Source organism: Hetaerina americana, unplaced genomic scaffold (assembly GCF_022747635.1).
Source record: "Hetaerina americana unplaced genomic scaffold, ioHetAmer1.1.p SCAF_47, whole genome shotgun sequence".
NCBI lineage: Eukaryota > Metazoa > Arthropoda > Insecta > Odonata > Calopterygidae > Hetaerina > Hetaerina americana.
In genome coordinates, this window is record NW_027287063.1 from 280,491 (window position 1) to 305,460 (window position 24,970).

The 24,970-nt window shown below is 39.6% G+C and overlaps 1 protein-coding gene across 1 annotated transcript in view; it reads left to right on the plus strand.

The window, feature by feature from the left end:
* The window catches only part of sip1 (septin interacting protein 1), a 40,431-nt gene that overhangs the window by 913 nt on the left and 14,548 nt on the right, over positions 1–24,970 (plus strand). The window contains exons 3-8 of the mRNA XM_071591462.1: positions 2,853–3,045; positions 4,577–4,760; positions 9,988–10,081; positions 11,733–11,940; positions 17,281–17,470; positions 22,498–22,710. Of these exons, the coding sequence (XP_071447563.1) occupies positions 2,853–3,045; positions 4,577–4,760; positions 9,988–10,081; positions 11,733–11,940; positions 17,281–17,470; positions 22,498–22,710 (1,082 nt within the window). The remainder of the gene's footprint in view (positions 1–2,852; positions 3,046–4,576; positions 4,761–9,987; positions 10,082–11,732; positions 11,941–17,280; positions 17,471–22,497; positions 22,711–24,970) is intronic.

A 24,970-nucleotide genomic window follows, 5' to 3' on the forward strand; every position in this document is an offset into this window, starting at 1 on the left:
CATACACACTCTTTGCGGAAGATGTTGTAATTTAAATTTCAATCTGTACGTAACAAAGTCAATTATTTGGAGTTCATCACCCAATGGTCAAACTTGGACATTCTTCTATCAATATCTTCTTTGGCCATCTGAAAATTTATTTTTTTTATATGCTCCCAATGATTTAAAACTTGTCATTTTCTGTAGATCAAAGGATAAAGGTGGGTGTGATGCTATCTGTTTTAAGTGTAACTTCAGTGATTCTATTATTGATTTCAGGGATCTCATACAAAAATAATTTTGAGTGTTCTATTATAACTCAGGATTGTGAACAAAATCCTTAATCTTGTTGTTGAAACATCTCCTACTACTTGTGTGTACTCTTTCCTTATGGAATTTAATGATACAATTCAATTCTTATTATCCTCAAAAGTTGACTTTGTTTTTTTACTAGGGTAATTTTAATGTAAATATTCTGGTAAATAGTGGAAGGATGTCTCTGTAGCAGTGATGTTAAAAATGTGTTATAAGCCTCATACTACGGTGGGTAAGATTATTTAAATATAATTAGAAAGAATAAAAATAGAAGAAATAGATGTATGATGTAATTTTTCCCACAAACAATTAGTGACCAGATTAACTTAGTTCAGCTGTGCTTGGGGGTAAATGCATTTTCGGTCAAAATTAGTCTTGTGTTTAAACTCCCCCTGCCATACATTCTTAAGGTGGCTTGTAGGGTGCTGAAAAACTTAAAGCTGATGAATGATCAGCCTGACCTAGTATTAAGCACCAGCCACAATAATTGATCTATTAATAACTGATTTGCCCTCCAATTTGCTCTGCTATGGGTTACTGCCTGGTGAAGTGTTGGACCACCATGCTCTGGAAGTTAAATTAAATATTTCAAACAATGTTCCTGTGCATAAGGTAATTAAAAAACTGTCTTATGGTGACAATGTTATCGTGAAATTTAAATCTCGTCTCCTCTCGGAAACTTGGCAGCTATTCTGCCTGAGGCACATTGACACACTCTCAAATATTTAAAAGAACTTTTTATCTAATTAACCTGTGTAATATTTTGTGTGTTTAATTAGATTATTAGTCAATGATGGTTAAGTATCAATTGGCCGTGGCATATATGTGCATCACTTGCATTATCAGTGCCACATTTGTTGACTGTTCCCATTGTATAGTCCACCTAATGATTTTAGCAGATTACAAAAGGATGTTCAAGAATTTATTAATTATCTTTAAGTGCTTCTTAAATGAATTTCAGTAATTTTTCCATCTAAAATCCAGTTGCTATGGCAAGCTGTTTAAATGAGCAATTTTATTGTAATTCCTAATAATATTAATGTTAATCTTGATGTTAAAAAACTTCTTATTCATTTTACTTTTATCTTCAGTTCCTGCTGAAATCCAAATTGTCGTCAAATCACTTGCAAACAAGTGCTCTGCATGATGTTTATGACAATATCTTATGCCAATTGTAAAATATGCTGCTAAATGGATTTCTGAACCGTTTTCAGACATTTTTAATGTATCTCTCAATGAAGGCTACTTCCCTTCAAATCTGAAAGCTGCAATAGTATTCCAAATCATAAAAATAGGTCCTAGTCATAACCCAGAAAATAATAGAGCAATTTCCATCTCTTCCATTTTATCCAAAATATTTGTGAAATTAATGTACCATCATTTAGTGAATAATCTACTATATGTCAACTTTAGAAATATGTTGTCATTAGAATTATGTTTTTATTTATTCTACTCATCAAATGCATCTTTCTTTGCCAAATAGAAATGCAGTTTTCTATGCTAGTGATACTTTAGCCCCGGATTATGATGATAGTCCATCAACTGTGTTGATCAGCACAAAGGACATTAATGTGCACCATTTCCCTATATGGGGCTTCTGGTAGCTCATGATATCATTTACTAAAAGTAGTGATGCCTTCTTAAGGGGTTATGAAGTAAAGATAGACGTATTATAAATACTACTTAGCTCCACAATGCCACTTGAAGACCCTTGGAGAACCTCAAGAAACCTACCAACTGGTACAATCAAATGAAAACCTAAGACATTTTTTGTTTACATTAGCATGGAAAACTTCTTAGACGGTCAATAAAAATATTCATTTCCACTGTTGTGCAAGCCATTTAAATGTCTGTATGATCTTGATATTTCCACGTTTTAAAAGGGATGATGAAATTATACTGACAACATGAAATTATTGATGAAGTGATAAACATAAAAGGCATTGTGGGTGTAAGGGTGGTAAGCAGAAATAAAAGATATTTAATAGTTATTTTATGTTGAAGATGATTGCGACATTTCATAAGACACATTGCCCTTGGAAAACTCCACTACCGTCATGTCACGTATACCTTTGGAAAATAGTCTGCAGTTCCCCCAATTCTTAAAAACTGGTGATGTTTAAATGCTATCCTGGGATCTGGTAACAAATATCAAGCGTTGCTATGAAATAGTCAGCTCATGACACGTTATCAGCATGGCTGATCACGAAGGAAAAGGTGTTTTCCAACTCACTTAAACCTGAAACATTTCTCATAATGGGAACACTTTCTCACAGTGGAAGACTTCCCCTTCTCCATTAATCACATGAAATGCTTGCGTCCAATGTTCAACACATCCCAGTTATTTGGTGCAGTGTTCTTAGATATCTGACACTACCCAATAGTATTAAAGATTGACCACTTACAAGTTCAGAACATTTCATCAAGGCTCCCTACTGTATGTATGTCCTTAATCATGCAGAAGGGATGTTAGTTTTAACCCCTTTTCATGTTAAATACCATGTTGTATGATGCATGTACTTAGAAATTTGTGGCCTTTTATATGCTTGGTATTGCAGGAATCTGGTCGACTGAGAGTGATGGAGAAGAAGGGTCCAGTCGTCCCAGCTTCCGGGGTGGGACAAAGAAGAACTACACGTCACCAGTGAGCTTCATAGCGGGTGGCATCCAGCAGGCGGGGGAGAAGAATGAGGGCGAGGCTGAGGAAGATGAGGGTGAGGCGGCGATGGAAGATGATGCTGCCTCCTCAAGGTACATATGCTGCATCATACCAAGTTTATTTCAAAGAAAAAGAGACGTTTCAGGCGTGATATGGTGGAATATCATTATTAATTAATTTGTTTAAAAGACTCCTTAAGCTTTTCTTTTTCGTGTTTCAATGCTAAGGTGGGTTAGCTAAAGCATTTGTGCTTCCTGTGTATCTGAAGTAATCAACCTGAAGGTTGGTTTTTATGAAAGAGTGGAGAGGCTATAGATGTTCTGGGAATTCCAAAGGAAGAAATGAAAGTACTATTTTGTAAGGATTAGAGAGGGGTAAATGTAGTGACTCATTTGTTTCTATCCAGATGAGCCACAAAAAATTGCAAAGGAAGAGGCTCTCGTGATGATATTCATTTGCCACTAGCCAATTGACTCCTTTAATTGCATTCATCCATAGAAGCCTGCTGACTTCACTGTGGAACCCCAGTGGCATTCACCGAATTGTATTCCCACATCAGTGTCAGTTGTAATATTCTTAAATATTATGGCAGAATCAATAAAATGTACATGTTAATGTATTTCAACTGCCAGTGGAAACATTTCGTTTTGCCGCAGAACATTGGGAATTGAGGGCTGCGTCATTGCAACTGGAAATTAGAAAGAAAACAACTGTTTTTTCTGATGTAAATATCCTATTTATTTATCAAAAAATTAATTGATCAATTATCGTAATGTTTAGAAATATGTGAAGTCATTTGGGTGATACCATCAAGAATGCGTTAACATTGTTATTAAAAAGTTATTTAATAATAATTATAACTTAATTTTTGGGGACAGATGCTGAAAAAATTTGTTTAAATAGGGTTATTTCATATTTAAATGGGTAGCTAACTAATATTACTGATGTTCATATTTGATATTCTTAGAGGTAAAACCAAGATAAAATGTCATCCAACCCATGTGACTGCAGCCAGTTAACCTGTTAGAAGCAAAAGTTTCTTTTGACCTTAAGATGAGGTTTTCTATGAACTTTATCCGAAAAATTGTTGGTTGTTCAAAATTATTCTCATAAAAAACATTTAAATTCAACTGTTTTCCAGCATTGAATGGTGAAGTCCACCCTTAGAGCAGTGTCTAGTTTCAGCAGTTAACCATGCATCAAGATTTATAGCATATAGATTTTTCACTTCCCTCAAAACATGCATGTAACTGATCTTGCTAGATTTCTGACCGATGGGTGTTCCTGGTATACAGATCTCCAGATTAGGAGTGCTGAAAATGCTGAAAAATACCACAGTCCATGCGCATGTGTCTAAGTTTATTTTTTCCATGGTTATCAAGGAATTTGTTTGTCAGTTGATCGTGTTTGAAATTTCTCTCAGCATCCTTGAAAGTAGTTATTCAGCAAGCCAATGTGCAATTGAAGCACCTAGGTATGTGCATTGTATGAAATGACACCATTGCCTTATTCTTTCTTACGAATAGTTGCTCCACCCTTTTGAGGGAGTTCCCTGATGATGAGAGGGAGCCATGCGTATTCCGTGTGCTCTGCTATGTGCTCTTGTTTATTCCCACTTTCCAGTGACGATGACATAAAGGTGACGCACCACACCAAGCCCATGAGAAGGCGGGATGCAAGGATTGAGGGGGAGATAGCAGGCCTGCGCAGGAGAGGTGCCATGGTGATCAACAGCACACTGACCCAGAGGGGTGTGGGGCACTGGGAGAAGCATACAAAGGGCATTGGAGCAAAGCTACTGCTGCAGGTGCTGTGACCGAATGCCACTTTACACCAACTCCCCACAAAATATTTATATATATAATTATGTATGTATGTTTGTATGTATATGTGTGTATATATATATATATATATATATATATATATATATATATATATATATATATATATATATATATATATATATAAAATATCTTCGAAATGGAACGCTCATCGGCGACACACAAATATATAAAAACACAGATGTAGATTTTTAGAATATAGAGACACAAAGAAAGGACACTCACAATTTGTTATTTTACGTTTCGACAGCACGGCTGTCGTCTTCAGAATGGAGACTGTCCCACCATTCTGACCATTCTTTCTTTGTGTCTCTATATTCTAAAAATCTACATCTGTGTTTTTTATATATTTGTGTGTCGCCGAAGAGCGTTCCATTTCGAAGATATTATATATATATATACTCATTTATATCGAAACAGATATAAGGAAAAGGGATAGGAACACAATAAAGGCCTATGTGGCTCATCTGAGGCTCAATGTGGCTCGTATTTGGCCAATGTGGCTCATCTCTTTCTTCTGGCTATGCGTGCCACGAAACGCACTGTTCCTTTCTTGTATGATGTTGTATGAATTCTAACCAACCCACTGTCCTTTCCTCTTGTGTCGTGTGTATTTCTCCTTGGGTGGGTGAAACAGCCCCCTGACGCCATCTCTTGGCTAAAGAATCGGGGCGCTTGGCGACATATTAGACCCACGGATCTCAGGGTAAATTACGTTTCCTCGATAACTCAAGTGGTTAAGAGCATCCTCCCGGCAAGTGGAAAGATCTGGTGTTCGAGTCCCGGTCTTGGAAATATTTTTACTCTTGTGATCCGTTCGATTCCGCCCTCCCCACCTTTATTGTGTTCCTTTATTCGTCCTTTATGTGTGTTCCTATCCCTTTTCCTTATGTCTGTTACTATATAAATGAGTATTTATTCTCCGTTTGGCGGGATTTCGTGTTTGAATGTATGTGTATGTATATATATATATATATATGTGTGTGTGTGTATGTATGTATATATGTGTATATAATATATCTATATGATCTATATATATACGAGGGTCATCCGGAAAGTAGTACCCGTTCGTGCCGCATGAAGTGCTGACGACGCGAGTAGCCGCTGGACGAGGTCAGATAGCTTCAGTGGCTTGTCTGCCTTCTCTGAGCCAAGTTGCGTGACGCTAGCATTGCCTGTGTTGTTTCTGTGATTGTTTACAATGTTTAAAAAAATTGAGAACGCCGCCAGTTGTGAAGTGAGGGCAGTGATTAAATTCCTCAATGCAAGAAACGTTCGCCCATGTGATATTCATCGCCAATTAAAGGAGGTGTATGGAGACAATGTAATGGACGAGTCGTCTGTTCGGCGGTGGTGTCGCAACTTCAACATGGGGAGGGGGAACACACACGACGATGAGCGTTCGGGGAGACCGTCTGTCATTACAGACCAACTGGTGAGCTCAGTTGACGAATTCGTGAGGAACGATCGGCGCGTCACAATTGATGACATCTGTGAGCATTTTCCCAATGTTTCTCGAACAATTGTTCATGAAATTGTTAAACACCATCTGCATTATGCAAAAATTTGTGCAAGATGGGTCCCTCGCGTATCTCAATGAGCTGGCGGCGAAGGACTATGCAGCAGGAATACAGAAACTTGTCACACGTTATGACAAATTCCTTAATTTGCTTGGAGATTATGTTGAGAAGTAGTTTAAAGTATCCTCTTTCAAATAAAATTTTTTATGTTTGTTAATATTTACTTTTGTGTCTTTATTTCACGAACGGGTACTACTTTCCGGATGACCCTCGTGTGTGTGTGTGTGTGTGTGTGTGTGTGTGTGTATATATATATATATATATATATATATATATACCCAAGCTAAGTGATTTTTCGGGTACGAGGTCTTCCTGGGAAACCATAACCGGCACAGGGAAAGGAACTGGTGCCCCTACCCTGATGTGTGAATTTCACACGCCGTTAGGGGTAGTACTGGGTGATCTCTAACAACACCTACCAAACCGACCTTCGGGTTGATTACTGTGTTTATGGGTTATATATATATATATATATATTTTTTTTTTTAAGGTAATCTACCGGTTAAGGTAGGTTTTTGGATGGACACAACTACCAAAGAAACATTTAATTACTCCTAGCAAAACACAAACTACATCATCCTACTCTATATCAGGTCCCTCTTCATCTCTGAGTACTTTCTTCCTCCTTTCATCCCGTCCAACATCCCTATCCTGTTCCTTCCCTTTCCTCTTTTGCCCCATATTCTACCCTCCATAGGATTTCTCCCAACAAACCCCTCTCTTCGCCCACCATACCAAGTACTTTCTCATTTGTTTTCTTCTCTGTCCATTTCACCTTCTCCATTCTTCTCCACGCCCACATTTCAAAAGCCTCCAATCTACGTCTATCCTCCTGCTTCAATGACCACGTTTCCGCACCGTACATAGCTATGCTCCATATCAAAGTTTTGATGAGTCTTTTCCTAATATCCTTACTCATTGTCCCTGTCATCAACTCCCTCCTTGTGAAAGCCTCTTTGACTAGCGCAATTCTTCTCCTTACATCCCTACTACTTTGACCGCGTTGGTTCAAAACACTACCGAGATATGTAAACTGCCTGCTCTAGTTTTTGCCCTCCTAATTTAATGTTTAGCTTAGCCTTTTTCTTTCTAGAAAATCGCATAACCTTTGTTTTATTAATATTGATTCTCATCCCATACCTGTCGCACTGAATTTACAATTCACTCAGCAATGCTTGCAGCCCCTTGGCTGACTGACAAACCAAAGCTTGGTCACCAGCAAACCGGACTGATTTCACGAATTCCCTACCCACTTTCATTCCTATCTCCAGTTCTTCCCATGCCTCATCATCCATCATCATCATTCATCAATTATTTGCCCTACTCTCTATCCTTTTGTTTATGATCCTGAGAACAACTTTCGCTGCGTCGGATATCAAACTTATTGTCCTGTAGTCCTCACATGATGTAGCCTTTACCTTTTTCGGAATAGGAACTAAAACTGATCTCACAAAGTCTTCCGGACAGATTCCTTCCTCATAAATACTACGGATCAGCCCATATAGCCTCTTCCTCCCACATTTTCCTAAGCATTTTAAAAGTTCCGCAGGAATGTTATCCACCCCCACGGCCTTATTTAGTTTCATCTCCCTTAATGCCCTTTCTATCTCATTGTCTAGTATGCCTGGACCTAAGCTGTCCTCCTCTACGTTATGTTCCTTTTCTATGTCTAACTTTGTTGGTCTAAGCTCTTTACTATACAGTTCTTCTATATATTCCTTCCATGTCTCTTGGATCTCTCCTGCGTCAACTCTTAACTTACCCGCCTCATCTCTAACTGCTATCGTTGATCTCCCTTTCTTACTTCCCGATAAAGATTTAGCTTTGCTGTACAGCGAACCGATTTCACCCTTCCTCTGAAGACTTTTCATATCCTAGCACTGCATCTTCCACCATACTTCTTTTGCTTTATTTGTTGCCCGCCTCAATTTATTGTTTAATTCTATGTACTTCATTTTGCCTAATTGTGTATTTACATTCTTCCATTTTCGCTGCTCATCCATCTGTGTAATCATCTCATCCGTGATCCATGGTGTCCTAGTCCTTTTAGCATTAACGGTTCCAATACTGTCTTTTGCGGCTTTAGACAACCCTTTCTTGAAACATTCCCATTTTTCTTCGATAGTACGTAGCTCTTTACCATCCTCCATGATTTCCTCTACCGCCTGTTTGTATTCCTTCCTTTTCAAACCATTTAATGCTTCTACATTCCATTTTCTAACTCGCTGCCCCTGCCTCATCTTTTGAAACAGACGCTACATTTCATAACAACTAAATTGTGGTCAGAGTCCGCATCCTCTCTCGGGAAGCTGTGCGAATTTATCACACTGTTCCTAAACCTTTGTCTAACCAGGATTTAATCTTGCTGATACCTTTCTGACTCACCTGGCATTTTCCATGTATACCTGCGTCTTTTGTGGTTTCTAAACCAAGTGTTGGTGATGACTAGCCCCTGTCTCCTGCAGAACTAAACTGTTTTTTTCCCACGGTCATTCCTCTTGCCTAATCTTTAGTCCCCCACCTCATATATATATATATATATATATATATATATATATATATATATATATATATATATATATATATATATATTTATTTATTTATAAAATGAGTTAAAACGTGACCATGCATCCACAAACGATGACTTATGTTCGGAAAACCAGTGGAAGTATCTCCAAGATGATTGCTGAAATCCACGATATGATTTTGAGTGATCAATGAGTCAAAGTCTGTGAAATAGTTGAAGCCAAAGCCATCAACCAAGGTACAGTGTTTTCAATTTTGCTTTAGAAATTGGGAGTGATAAATATCCTGGCAAGGAGGGTGCCGCATTTGCTCTCGGAGAATGAACACAATCGTGCTGTTGACTCAAAGGCTGGTTTTTGTACTTTTCCATCACATTCCTCACAAAACAACTGTAGACAAAAGATGGATACATTCACTGTTGCTCTCCGTAGAGAAAGGAAGAGTCGAAATAATGACTTACTTGCAAAAAGGATAGACAATATATTTTGAGTATCATTTGCTGTTATTTTACTAGTTCAGCAAAGAAATCAAGAGAAAACATACTAATCAGCGAAGAAAAATACTTTCTTCCATCAAGACCGTCCATGGGAGTATACCTGCTCAGTTTTAATGGAAAAAATTATGGAATTAAATTTTAAATCATTACAATATCTGCCGTCTTCACCGGATTTGGCTCCAGCGATTTTTTAAATGTGAAACTTGAAAAAAATGGCTCGGGGAAAAACAATGCAGTATAATTTTTGTGGGATTTCATGACTGTGTGTTTATAAGTGTCTATTTAATTTTTATTTGTGTGTAAAAATCATTTGCCTGTTCTAGTATTCGAAGCTGAACCCTCTCGATGTCCGGCCAAGTGGTTGAAATATTAAGCTACCGAGGCATCCTCTTGCACATCAAGGGGTCTGGTTATGAACCCCAGTCAAGGAAAATGATTTTTACTCTTTGAACTTTGAGCATTTTAATGCTCATTAGTGGATGACTTTGTTAAAAGTTGCTGTAATGGCATCGCCTGCAGTTTCTGTGTATCTATAAAATGTTTGTTGTTGATTGGAGAAGACAGGTGTGCTAATGAAATTTCATTTTGCAGATGGGTTTCCAGCCTGGCAAAGGGCTTGGCAAGGACCTTCAGGGGATCTCAGCACCCATTGAGGCCCACCTGAGGAAGGGTCGGGGTGCCATAGGTGAGTGAGCGGGCCTTTCCATTATTGGAACATTCAATGATAAATATTGCCTTAAATTTGGTAAGCCAGCCACTAGATGCCTTGAGATTGTCAATATTCATTTTCAGAGCAATTTCTCATACTTTCTGCTGCAGGATTCGACCTTCTCAGAGGGATATTAGCTTCCCAGCATGCAAAAAAAACTCTCATCTCATTCTCAGGTTCTTCAAAATTTTCACATTAACCATTTAGGTGGCAATGTAATATTCCCACTTTGCTTGCATTCCTGCCTTGTTTCCTTCCCCTTGAGACAAGCACATGCTACTGAGAAACTTCTTCTTTTTTTGGAGGCTTGAATGTGTGTTGTGAAATATCTTTCAGGCAGGCAGGCCAAGGGTTGGTTTTTGTGGGTCTTTCTTCTTTGTATAAGGTACTTCCCTAACATCCCATCAATTACTTTTGTCTAAATTTTAAAGCACCGTCAAAAATACAACATATGATTTACAGGCAAAATTACTCAAGTATTCTACTCTTATGGAAGATACCTCTGCTTCAAAAAAGCACAGTCCTTGGGAATATAACCTTGAGATTCTATATGAAGTAATTAAAAATTGATATGGAAGTCGCTTATTAGGGCTATAAAGACATGCAATAATAGTGAAATGCTTTCTGCTAGCAATGAAGCAAGAGTTGTCTGGGGAGCAATAAAAAATGCTAAGGAAGCAACTTCCAACACTATCCTTCCCAAAGTAACGGGAGCCCAATATCACCGCAGTTATAATTCCTTGGGCAATCAATTCAGTAAGCAGTTAACTAATTCCACGGGTCTAGCATCTCCTCGCATGTCAATACCACATCTAAATACTGGAACTTCATATGCCCTGAGTCAAATCATCAAATTGACAGAAATATTGACCATTGGGCCAATATCAACCTTGTACAGTTTTCTTTTTTGCTGGAGAATCGCCCTTGTCACCGAAAGGTGGTGTCCTCCAAGGGGAGGCAACCCGCCAATGACATTCACATGCAAATTTCTCAGGTACATAGATACATGTACACAAAATCCATAAATTTCAGCTAGCATACGTCTTTCGGCATTATTTACCTGAAAGCACTGAGCCTTCTTTTTTCTGCCTTGGCATCCTTGTTTTCATTAATATTGCCATTAATTGTCTTTGTATAGTTGTTCAATAAAGTATTAGCAATGCATTTCACCATGTTTAAAAATGTTTTGTAGCTGCACCACATGTGGGAAAACATTGTCAGACAGAAAATGGGTGTCCCGCTTGGACAATCTCAGGTGGCACGTGGCCCACATGAGACAGTCAGCGGCCGCCCTAGTCTCTCTCAGCCCTTCATCTTCTCTCCCAAGACCCATCCCACCATCCAAGGACCTAAAAAATCAAGGTCACTGACCTTGTTCCTGCTCACAAACAATTGGGGAAAATAACTTGTATCTATCATTTTACCCACTACATACCACTAGGGATTGAGTCATTATTTTTCGAAGTAATTTTGCAACCAAATTAGGCCTTGACTCGCCTTTACTTCAATAGCTTTGAAGGAAACTGAAATAACTTTGCTCAAATATCAGTTGAAGTAGCATGACTAGTTAATATGCAGATATGTCATGGCCAGTTGATTCATTTGTTGTTGTTTGGGCATGTTGCAGGAGCGTATGGTCCAGAGAAAGGGCACAAGGTGGCGGAGGTGCGGGTTGACTCAGAGGAGGAGGAGGCCAAGGAATACTCTGAGATTCTCTCTCAGTGGCGCAAGGGGGACAAGGGGAAGCGGCGCAAAAAGGTGCGCTATGTGTACAAGAGCGTGGATGAGGTGCTGGAGGAAGGGAAATCGAAAAGGAGGGTGAAGAAAGAAGTGAGGTAAGTACTTCCCATCTACATTGCGTAGGGAATGGAAAAAAGTGGTCCTTCGAAAGGACCAAAAGATGTGCCTTCAAGGGAAAATGTTGGTATTTTCAAATGTACCTTTCAATGTTTTATAAAATAAACATTTGGAGCATTTTAGTGATCAGGGCGATTGGAAATTATTATTGCCACGTATTAATTCTTATTACAAATCATTATTTTCTCTAAGGATAAAAGTCGCATACAGTAATAATATGAGTACATTTTATTTGCCCAAAGATCCATATTACAAAAATCCCAGGCGGATGGTGTATGTACACAATATAAGGCAAGTCAAAAAGAGTACAATGCATACGGACTCCATTGAGATACAAAATTTGGTGCTAATCACTGCATTAACTGTGGCACACACATATTAAACGTAACATGTACAATAATATCTGTTAAAAATCATGGAGAATTAATATAAACTAGACCAAAAGATAGCTATAAACTAAAAGTATGGACTCAAATATGTGTCTAATATTACAATGCAACAATTTCAGAGTGTACTTCCTAATTTTAAGTCAATTTTTGGAATTTGGCAAAGGTAAAATATCATTGTGTTGAAAGTTGTCTCAGCCTCGTACACTATGACTCTGAGTGCCTGGGACATTGTTTGTACGGTATTTCATCACAACATCTTGATCCTTTGAAGACTCCAAAATTTCAGAGTGTCAGAGGAAGACTCGGTAGCTTAAGTGGCTAAAGCACTCGACTGGACATCGAGGGTTTCGGGTCTAGTCGAATTCTAGTCGTAGAGAATGATTTTTACACTTGGACATTGTTTCATTGTAATGCACACCTAGCCGATGACTCCTTTAAAAGTTACTCTCGCGGCATCTCCCACAGTTTCTTAGAATGAGGAATATTGTTGAGATATTCGTCAACCGAGTAAAACATATTGCATTTTAGATATTTTTTTAATTTATGTTTGAATGCACTAGTTCCTTAAGTATCCTTTATACTTTTGGGGAATTTGTTCTGTAATCTGATGCCTATTTCCTTGGGCCTTAATTTTAATACTTCATTTCTAATATTGCTGAATTGGATGTTGCTCCTTCCTCCGGTGTAATGGTGATGATAGTCAGAATTGAGGGAATAGTTATCAATTTTGTTTTTTATACGCAGAATGAAAAACATTGTAAATGCACAGGAGTGGTAGTAAATTTAATTCATGGAAAATAGGCCTTGTGATGGGGAGCATTGTGAGGTTTCCTGGCGATGATTTTAATAGCTTTCTTTTGCATTTTAAAGATGGTTTGAGAGAAATGGCAGCTGAAACCCCAAATATTATGCTAAACATTATATTTGCATTCATTTCCCCTTGGAATAAGTTAAGTAGTATTGTTTTGCTTGTAGTCTCATGCAGGTGTCCTAATAAATAGCAAGTGGAACTTATGCTGAAGGGCTTTCACAGGCATATTCCAAGAAATATTTGCACACAAAGTAATACCTAAAAATTTGCATTCCTTCACTTGCTCAATTGATTGGGGTCATTAATATTTTCCAGCAGACTGTCGCATTCTTATTGGGTGAAAAGTACTCCATTTTACTGTTATTTACATTTAAGTCTAGATAGTTATTTGTGCACCACTTGTTCATTACAAATGTAACAGACCTTGATTTTTCCACAAGGCTGAGACAAGTGTGTGTTGAGAATGTTACATGTGTCATCAGCTTACAAAACTGGTGGTATTCCTTCATAACCCTTCCACTTGCTTCAGCTTGCACTATCTAACATGGCGTTGGATATCGACATGCTGAAAGAGAAAATGATCATTTTAAAAGATTCTCTCGCAAAGAAAAAGGCTTAAAAGGCTTGTAAAATACGTATTATGAGCAATGCTCGCAATGAAAAAGGCAACTAACGTATGTAAGGGTGAATCATTTGCGAAAACCGTAAAAGTCAACCCAGAGAAAGACTTTGCTTCAGATAAATCGACCTCCAATTGGACTAAATTTAACAGTAACCTCTCTTCAAAAGACTTGGTTTATTACCAGTACCTTGCATATATAAATTTAATGTCATCTTGCATGCAAAGGGTAATATTTCCCAGTACAAGTCCAACCACAATTACCATAGTCACTATACAAGGACCTGCAATGACCTGCACCAACCATTTGTCAGTTCACACAATACTGCCCATGGGCCCAAAGCAATGGGCTTAAGGTTATTCAATAAACTTCCCCATGAATTCAAATATGAAACAAAAGTACCTGTTTTCAAGAAAAAGCTGTTTAACCTTTTAAAAAATAATATGTTCTATTCTTTAAATGAATACCAGGAATTGTCGCTATGCGTCAATTCCGGCTTAACCAATTAATATGTAATTATACTAGTGTATTGGCATGTATATATATGTGTGTGTATAAATATATACATACATACACACACACATATATATATATATATATATATATATATATATATATATATATATATATATATATATATATATGTGTGTGTGTGTGTGTGTGTGTATGTTTGTATACACATATAAATATATATATATATATATATATATATATATATATAACAATTGTACGGAAAAACTCATACGAGCGGCACAATAATGGGCTGACACAACATAACACAAATAGAAAAGAATAGACACATATAAAAGAACACTTACACGGTAAATTGTTCGAGCTTTCGGCCCTCTCAGGGGCCTTCTTCAAGAGAGACTGAAAATATGCTATGGATCAGGAGAGGGGAAAGAGTTATGGGCGTGGAGGGGAAGTGTGGAGGGAATGCTGGGAGGGAAATTAAATATGGCGGTTAAGGGTGGGAATTTTAAAGGAACGGAAGGATAGTATGTAGGCGGATTCACGAGTTCTCACCTCTATGTTGGTAGCTGAATCAGGTAGGGATTCTAGGATGCTGAGGGAAAAACACTGGTCGAATGAAAGGTTGTGGGAATTGGCGTGTGAAGGGATAGGAAGAGAAGAGAGTGAGGCAGAATTACAGGAGTACCGGTGATTATTCATTCGGATGGATAAGGGGGTAATGCATTCACCTATGTAGAAGGAAGTGCAATGTTTGCATGATAAAAGATAAATAATATTTTTTGAGAGGCAATTAGCGTGGGAACGAGGTGGGGGGGCTATGAGGGGATGTAGGGAGAGGGGAGTAGGCATAATAAGAGGACAGGTTTTACATCGGGGGCGGTTGCAAGTTGGGGAAATATTGGGAAATTTGTCACGGGGGGGGCGCCAAAGGGTTGGTGGATCTCAGAAGGTTTCCGAGATTGGCGGGTCGTCTGTATGCGATAGATGGGCATTGGGGTAGTAAGGATGAGGTCGCGTCATTGTCATGTAAAATTGGAAACAGTTCTTTAAGGAGGGTTTTCAGTCTGTGTGATCCGAGGTAATAGGTGGTGCAAAGGTTGAGTCCTGCGTCAGATGTGGGCTTGTTATTGTGTGGTGTGTGTGGTCGGGTGGAACGGTGGATTTTATTTCGTAGCAACTTTTCTGGGTAACCGCGTACCACCTCTCGCCAGCATTATTCAACATGTATCTATCTCTAAGAAATATTTGGGCATCACAGGAGTGAAGGTGATTAGCAAAGAAATGAATATGCTCCAGTTTGCAGATGACATTGCAGTAGTTGCGAGAGGACCTGCAGGAAACTCTGAATGGTGTTGACAGAGTACTTTGGGAAAATAATATGGGTGGCATCAAGAAGAAAACTTAGTTCCTTGTTTGTGGAAGAGAGAAGCAGGCAGGGAAACTAGAGCAAGTGAAATAGTTCATCTCCCTGAGCAGCAGTATAACTTGGGACGGAAGAATTTTGATCAACATTGAGGGAAGAATAGGTTGGAAGACATTTGACGAAGAAGAGGCAACTCTTGTGCTCAAAGAACTTTGTAATCATGGAAGCCGTTCGTCAAAACGTTTGCATGGAGCACGGCACTGTGGGGATCAGAGACATGGAGAACATTTGGAGAGTGGACCAGTGAAGAAGAAGAAGAGAGGCCCTTGAAGTATGGAGATGAAGAGGAGAATGCAGGGGATTGAAGGGATGGGCAATGTGAGGAATGAGGAAGTGAAGGTATATGGCGAAGCAGGAGAAGTTAGGGCCACATGGGGAACTCTCTACTAAGGGCTAAGAACAAGTAGATCTGGTACACCTTGAGGCACAATTGATTGCTAGAAACAAGGCGGGAAGGAGCATCGTGTGAGGGAGACCCAAAGAGAAGTGTACAGGATGGATTAAGAAAGACGTAAAAGGGAGGAGCTATCAGAGGGTGAGGGAATTGCAACACTGAACTGGGAAGAATGGAGGGCTGCAGTGAACCAACCTTGGGATTTAAATACTGATGATAATGAAGAATTCTAAGTGTAGTGGTTAGCGGAATTTATAAATAATTGTTTACATGCGGGTCATACAAAAGATAAACTGGAAGATATTAAATCATGCAATACAATTTCAAAGAAAGTGATTTTCAATCAAAGACATAGAGCTTCTTAGCCGATGCATCAAAAAGCAAATTTATTGAAGGGCGACTCCATCTTGATCGGGGGGACCTACTCCTCTTTTGCGAGATATGTTGATTCACAAATGATTCAATCACAATTACTCCATTTGCCATTCCCCATTTGTGATTTCCTCAGTTTCCTTTCATGCACACACACCAGCAATTGCTTCCCACACTTGTTAGAAATATAGTTGAGTCCTAGTGAAATCCTATCTTCCTGATGGCTAAGAGGATTTCACTAAAACTCATACAGTAATGGAGAATGAGGAGATACTGCCAGCGTGCACCTGAAGGGAGCTCGGCTTAAAGTTAGTAGTTGCACCATTCACATCTGAATGGAAGACATGATTATAGAAGATTTTTCCAAATTAAGTAACACTTACATTCGCACTTTGGAGGAATTGTAACTTTAGATGTCAGTGTATGTGAACTCATTTTATTTAAATGCTCCCCAATTTTATCGGACAGAGAAAAGGTATGGGAAGATATATTGGAAACCATTCTTTTGCGAAAGAACAAAATACAAATGAATACTTAAAAATAAGTACTAATGTAAACCGGAGGTTTAAACAGAATTTCAACTCATTGCTTTAATTGCTAGCACATAGGATAGTAATTTAGCTTTATTTTGAGGGGAAAAAAGTGAGTCCTATGACATGGCAAATACAATAAATATCCTCTATTCTTGGTATGAGATGGTATTTGTATTCAAAACCAGGCAATTCAGGGTTTTTAATTGAAGGGAAAGGCTGGGAATGTAAAGAAATACTCGTGACTCTGTGAGGAGGATTGTGAGCTCCTTCTTGTTGACACGTTTGCTTTGGGCTGGTTGCAGCCACCTGAGTAAGGTGAAGGTGATAGACATGACTGGGCCGGAGAGGAGAGTGCTCAGTGGATACCATGCCATCGCAGGTCAGCAGAGGCCCACGGACGAGTGGGAGATTCGCAAGGAGAAGAAGTTTGAGAACTTTGCATTGCCCGAACTCCAGCACAACCTCAACATTTTGGTCGATATGTGTGAGCAGGTGGGTGTACTAGCATGTGAGTGGGTGTGTGTTTCAATGGGGTGCTTCTTCATGCCTAGCAATTTCTTATAAAATCTGTGTTTTATGCCTTGTTTTCTTTTAGCTTCATTTTTTCAATAAATCATGGTATGCTACATATTTTAATATTTCATAAAAACAATTTCAGTTTGCAAAAGCCCAATTTTCCATTTGGTTGGACTGAGTTTAATCTACTGTATAGTATCCGCCGTCACTTTGTGGAAACGATTCATAATGAATAAGAAATACTTAGTTTTTCCACACAAACTTTATTTTTACGACCGGGTTTCGACGAGGATCGTCATCATCAGGTAATTATTTCAGAAATATACACACATATATATACCCTTGCAATGCTGAACATATGAGGTGAAGGAGTAAGGGACAGAGTTATTGGTCAGTATGGCTAGGGGGGGGGACGGTTAGTCCTTTGGGCAGGCAGGTAGAAAGAGGAAGGAGAACGGGGGGGGGGGGGGGTCCCCCTTGTTCTCGGGGCTGTTGGAGGGAAACGGTTGATGTGGGAGTGAAAGGTCGAGGAGAGGAGATCTGAAGGTGTATAATACGTCGTTAACTATTTTGCACTTGGTCCTTTCACTCTTGATGATTTCCATCTGTTCGAGCGCGTCCATCCGGGGTCCTTTTCTTTCCACATGCATAATTTCCAGCTTAAAATCACTGGAATGTCCGTTATCCAAAAGATGTTTTGAAAATTGGGACGCACCATTCTTGTTTCTGAAGGAAGCTTGGTGTTCCTTGAGCCTTTCCTTGAATTTCCTTCCCGTTTGCCCCACGTAAACGGCTGAGCACTCACAGGAGAGTTTGTATACTCCACTCTTCTCTAGATCTGGGATGTTTTCCTTCCCGTTGGTTATTAAGTTTTTTAAATTTGTTTTATTGTAAAAAGCGGGTATGAATCTATCCCTTGGTATCCTACTGGTGACTTTCAGGGACAGCTTTCCTAAAAAAAGGAATCTTTGCCATTTGGCCGTGTTGTCTCTTTCGGGGGCGGTGCTATAGATTAATTTTACAGCCCTTTTCTCCATTTTCTTTTTGTACAATTTATCTACTAACTGAGTTCGGTAACCGTTATTGTGGGCAATGCATTTAATTATTTGGAGTTCTTTGTTTACATTTTCCTGGGTCATGGGGATGTTTAGCAACCGATGTAGCATCGAATGGAAGGCCGCCAATTTCTGAGGGAAATGATGTCTGGACTTTGCGTGTATGATTTGATCGGTTTGGGTGTCCTTCCTGAAAATGGAGAAATCTAATTTTCGGTTCCTGCTAGAAATTGTTATATCAAGGAAGTTAAGGACTCCGTGGGTTTCCTTCTCCATGGTGAATTTGATTGATTTATTTCGGGAGTTTAGAAATTGTAGGAAGCTGTCTAGTTGTCTATGCGAGCCTGTCCACACACACAAAATGTCATCCACATAGCGATACCAACATAACACATTTTTCAGCAGGGAATTCCCTGACGAGAACAGTTCACTTTCAATATAGTCCATGTAAATGTCTGCTAGTAATGGTGACAGAGGTGATCCCATGGCTAAACCGTCGGGCTGCTCGAAATATTTACCATTGAACTTAAAGTAATTTTGTGAGACACAAGTATATATCATTGCACATACTTCACTGACTATCGGGAAGGGGACAGTCTTTCTCAAAAGCAGTTCTTCTGCCAGAGTCATGGCTTGCTTGGTGGGAACACTAGGGAACAAGTTGCTGACGTCGAAGGAGACTAGAATGCATTTTGGGGGGATGGTCACCTTGGATAATTGCTTAGTCAGGTCTGAGGAGAGTTCATAAAAGGTCAGAGGTTCATAAAAGAAAATAACATCCGAGTGTTAAAAAGTGATCCCACAGTGAAGTTCCAAAAAGAGTGTAAAAGTTCTATAAAATGTGGTTCCACATTGTTTACCATACACGAAATGCAAAAGTTATTCCAACTAAATCCCTCAGCGCCTCGGTTTTTTGGACTTCCAAAAATACACAAACCTAATGTTCCAATCAGACCGGTAGTGTCGAATGTAACGGCCCCTAACCACCTTCTGGCTAAGAAACTCAATAACATATTCAGGGACCTTTCCAAGTTTTCCCCGAAATATGGTGTGAGGAACTCCTCAGACCTGACTAAGCAATTATCCAAGGTGACCATCCCCCCAAAATGCATTCTAGTCTCCTTCGACGTCAGCAACTTGTTCCCTAGTGTTCCCACCAAGCAAGCCATGACTCTGGCAGAAGAACTGCTTTTGAGAAAGACTGTCCCCTTCCCGATAGTCAGTGAAGTATGTGCAATGATATATACTTGTGTCTCACAAAATTACTTTAAGTTCAATGGTAAATATTTCGAGCAGCCCGACGGTTTAGCCATGGGATCACCTCTGTCACCATTACTAGCAGACATTTACATGGACTATATTGAAAGTGAACTGTTCTCGTCAGGGAATTCCCTGCTGAAAAATGTGTTATGTTGGTATCGCTATGTGGATGACATTTTGTGTGTGTGGACAGGCTCGCATAGACAACTAGACAGCTTCCTACAATTTCTAAACTCCCGAAATAAATCAATCAAATTCACCATGGAGAAGGAAACCCACGGAGTCCTTAACTTCCTTGATATAACAATTTCTAGCAGGAACCGAAAATTAGATTTCTCCATTTTCAGGAAGGACACCCAAACCGATCAAATCATACACGCAAAGTCCAGACATCATTTCCCTCAGAAATTGGCGGCCTTCCATTCGATGCTACATCGGTTGCTAAACATCCCCATGACCCAGGAAAATGTAAACAAAGAACTCCAAATAATTAAATGCATTGCCCACAATAACGGTTACCGAACTCAGTTAGTAGATAAATTGTACAAAAAGAAAATGGAGAAAAGGGCTGTAAAATTAATCTATAGCACCGCCCCCGAAAGAGACAACACGGCCAAATGGCAAAGATTCCTTTTTTTAGGAAAGCTGTCCCTGAAAGTCACCAGTAGGATACCAAGGGATAGATTCATACCCGCTTTTTACAATAAAACAAATTTAAAAAACTTAATAACCAACGGGAAGGAAAACATCCCAGATCTAGAGAAGAGTGGAGTATACAAACTCTCCTGTGAGTGCTCAGCCGTTTACGTGGGGCAAACGGGAAGGAAATTCAAGGAAAGGCTCAAGGAACACCAAGCTTCCTTCAGAAACAAGAATGGTGCGTCCCAATTTTCAAAACATCTTTTGGATAACGGACATTCCAGTGATTTTAAGCTGGAAATTATGCATGTGGAAAGAAAAGGACCCCGGATGGACGCGCTCGAACAGATGGAAATCATCAAGAGTGAAAGGACCAAGTGCAAAATAGTTAACGACGTATTATACACCTTCAGATCTCCTCTCCTCGACCTTTCACTCCCACATCAACCGTTTCCCTCCAACAGCCCCGAGAACAAGGGGGACCCCCCCCCCCCCGTTCTCCTTCCTCTTTCTACCTGCCTGCCCAAAGGACTAACCGTCCCCCCCCCTAGCCATACTGACCAATAACTCTGTCCCTTACTCCTTCACCTCATATGTTCAGCATTGCAAGGGTATATATATGTGTGTATATTTCTGAAATAATTACCTGATGATGACGATCCTCGTCGAAACCCGGTCGTAAAAATAAAGTTTGTGTGGAAAAACTAAGTATTTCTTATTCATCATTGAGTTTAATCTATTTACTTATGCAGTGGAATGTTGATTTTATGCATTGTGATCCTAGGAAAACTTTGTTTTTACAAACATGAATGAGCAGTCCAACCTATTTCTAGTGTATGCCATTGGAATTAATACTTGAGAATACATAAAGTTGATTTTACATTTTGTGTAAACTGTTTTGGTATGTGGAAGGAAGAATCAAATTGTTTTATCTAAAGAAAGCGGTAGAACTTTTTTTTCTCATTCATTTAAGATGAATATTGTGTATGTCTATGGTTATTGTTCCCTAGCTTTTCCCACAAACCTCATTCTTTGCTTAGACTTTCCTCATTTTATTGTACTCTATCTTCACTGTCATTTAATTTGAGTATATGTAGGTGTATTCTTAATTATATATATATATATATATATATATATATATATATATATATATATATATATATATATATATATATGTATGTATATATATGTATGTATGTATGGGTGTGTATGTGCGTACTTATGTTTGTATTTATGTATGTGTATGAATGCATGTATGTATGTTTATGTGTGTATATGTATGTGTGTGTGGTTATGTATGTATATGTATGAATATAGGTATGTATGTGTGTGTATGTGTATGTATATGTATATGTATGTGTGTTTCTATATATATGTATATACTTTTTTCTTTTCCCTTATCATATTTTTGCATTTTGGGAATAGAAAGAAATTGCAAGATCATGCAAATAAGGAGGATGATGAAGGATGGTGATTTAATTTTTTTGCCAGAAACTGGCGAACAATCAATGCTGAATGTGTAGGTGCATTGTCATGATTTCGTCAATTTCCATTTCTGGCAATTAGTAAAAACAAGGACAACAGCGACTAACATAACTGGCACCATATGCACAGCTCGACAATCTGACAAGCACAGACACGGCTGCTCATTGGGTCTCAGGCTGTACTAGTGCTGCCAGTGGGCTATAGTCCTCGTCATGGCCGCCAGATTGCCCTAGTTTGCATTTTTATTGTACAGTCTACGTATAATTGGGATGTAATATGAGAAGGGAAAATACAAGAGAAGGCCTCATGAGGTGTGCCAGGGAACCAATCCAAGTAGAGGAGGGCTAGATGAAGGCTGGAAGACCTGTCACGGAGTAGGCAGTAGAAAGGATAGAGTTGGGTGCTCCAGTCAACCAATCTCTGAATTGAAATACATTTTACTGATGAATGTTAATAAGCTGCAAGGATTTGTGAATTGAATTTGAGAAAAGATCCCTGGAGGTGTCCTGGAAACATGTCAGTCATACATATGTGAATAATTAATTCCATTTCTCCCGCACACAGGATATAATCGAGAATGACAAGCGCTTGAGGTATGCCAAGGACCGTGTCCTGGGTCTGGAGCAGGAGGAGGCAAGTTTGGGGAAGCTGCTGGTGCAGGAGAAGGGGCAGATAGATGCTCTCGAGATGCTGTTGAACGTCATCGAGTCACTCGCTGGGGATGAGGTGGGGCAGCTCACCTTGGAGAAGGCTGCTGAGTGCTTCACTAATCTCAAGGTCAGCTGGGCACGCTCCCCTCACCTACCCCCACCTTCCTGTTTGCCTGTTTTGAATTACCTGCCCAGGTAATGCATTCCATCAGTTACTGGCAGGGTTTATGCAATCAATATGATTTCCACCAAATCCACAATGTGTTTCTCATAAATATTCCTGCATTGGTGGAGGTCCTCAGCACCTTCAACCAGCAATGGCTGGAGAATGACTTCCCACATTCCTGGAGGGATTCTGTAGTCATTCAATTTCCAAAGCTGGGCTGGGAAAAAAATGACCCCAGCAGTTACCATCCCACATCTCTCACCAGCTGCTTGTGCAAGGTGATGAAAAGAATGGTAAATCACCATCTCGTTTGGTGCTTAGGAGGAGGCGACACCTTCTTTCCATCGATTAGTGTGGTTTCTGATGCAACAGATCCACGACAGACTATTTGGTGCGAACAGGCAATCTTATCAGGGAAGGTTTCCTATTATGCCAGCATGTGGTTGCCGTTTTCTTCGACCTGGAGAAGGCTTATGACAGATTATAGAGAAACAAAATATTAAATACTTTGCACAAGTGGGATTTTAGGGGCAACATTGCCTTTTTTTATCAAAAAATTTCTAAAGAACTGTATTTTCAAAGTCAGAACAGGAAAACACCTATCCCAATCATACATATGTTCAAAAGAGCTGGGTACCCCAGGGGTCTGTTCTGGGTGTAATCCTTTTTGCTGGACTGTATCAAGGTGTCAGTGATGGGATCACTCTTTGTTGACAATCTCGCTTTTTTATACAGGTAATTCACACTTGCCTTTACCTCCAGGCATGTCCAGGTGACCCTGAACAAGTAGTAATGGGCATGTAGTAATGGGTTACACTTCTCCATTGAGAAAAGTAAATGTTTTCACTTCCACTGATTTTGTAGCAACTACAAAGAAATCCCACTAACATTGCGTACAGGTGGTAAAAAAATCATCTTTGCGGAGCCCATTCATTTCTTAGGAATGGCAGGCTAAATATGAGAGAGCGGATGTGGGAACTACGGGAAAACTGCCGTCGAGCACTAAATATTTCAAGGTTTTTGCACCATACGGCATGGGGAGCAGATCATTCTACCATGATTTTACTATGACGTGCTTTGGTGTGCTCTTAAGTGGATAGTGGCCCTGACATATACTCCCACCATGGAGGATGCTTTTAAAAATAAATCTTTTATATAATATAATGAGTCTTGTGACTTTTGCACATTTCTTCCCTGGAAGGATTCTGCATTCTGGGTTTCACCTCGTCGTTGTTTGATGATGACAACAGTTTCACCGACGTTCCATTTGGCACCTTTATGTCGAAGATGAGGGACTCGGATTTTTGCCATCCTTGTATAGGTGGTCCCGTCTAATGGCTGCTCGCTGATTGGTCTGTTTCCAGAGAACTCTCTTGAAACTGCTTATTTGTTGTTGCCCGGAGGTGTTCCTTCATCCGAACTTTCATTGATCTGCATGTTTCCCCGATGTAGGCTTTCCCACATGAGCAGGGTACTTGGTAGACCCCTTCGTATAGGTCTTTCGGAATTTTGTCCTTCGGTCCAGGGAGAGCGTCCGCTATTTTCTTGGTGCAGTTAAATCTTGTCACCACGTCATGCTTTTTCAGGACTCTGGCCATCTTCTCGGATGTTCCCGATACGTAGGGGATAGTAGCGTATGCGTTCAGGTCCAGTTCCGTTTGCTCAGAAGAATTGTTTGCGATTCATCTGGAGTTGAGCGAGATTCTGAGCGCTTCTGATTGGGACACAGTAGAAAGGATAACATACGACTCTTCCCGCACTGCTCATGGGTCAACCCGGGATATGCAAATCAAGAAATTTGAAAAGCTGAACTCGAGGCAACACCCAGTTAATGGTCCTGAAAAGGACCGTGCCGTTGTCAATCTAACGGATCTGACTTTAGATGACGCCTCCACTGCAGTCCTATCCAAGGGTCCAAACTTTGCCATTGCTCCAGCCATGATACCAAGGGAGAAGATCATAACTGGTATCGAGTCGGCCATCCGAAAACTTCCAAAGAGAAACGCTGATGAGATAAGGGAAGAAGTGGCAATCATTCTACGCAAGGCTAGACCACCTGAGGCGAATATCCCAATTGCCGAAAGAGGAGCTCTGAAGAAACTGCAAGAAAACAAGAGCATTCTCTTAATATCCACAGACAAGGGGAACGCAACTGTGATAATCAACAAAGAGGACTACCGGAGCAAAATTACGAAACTTCTCCAAGATGGTACGTATTAGA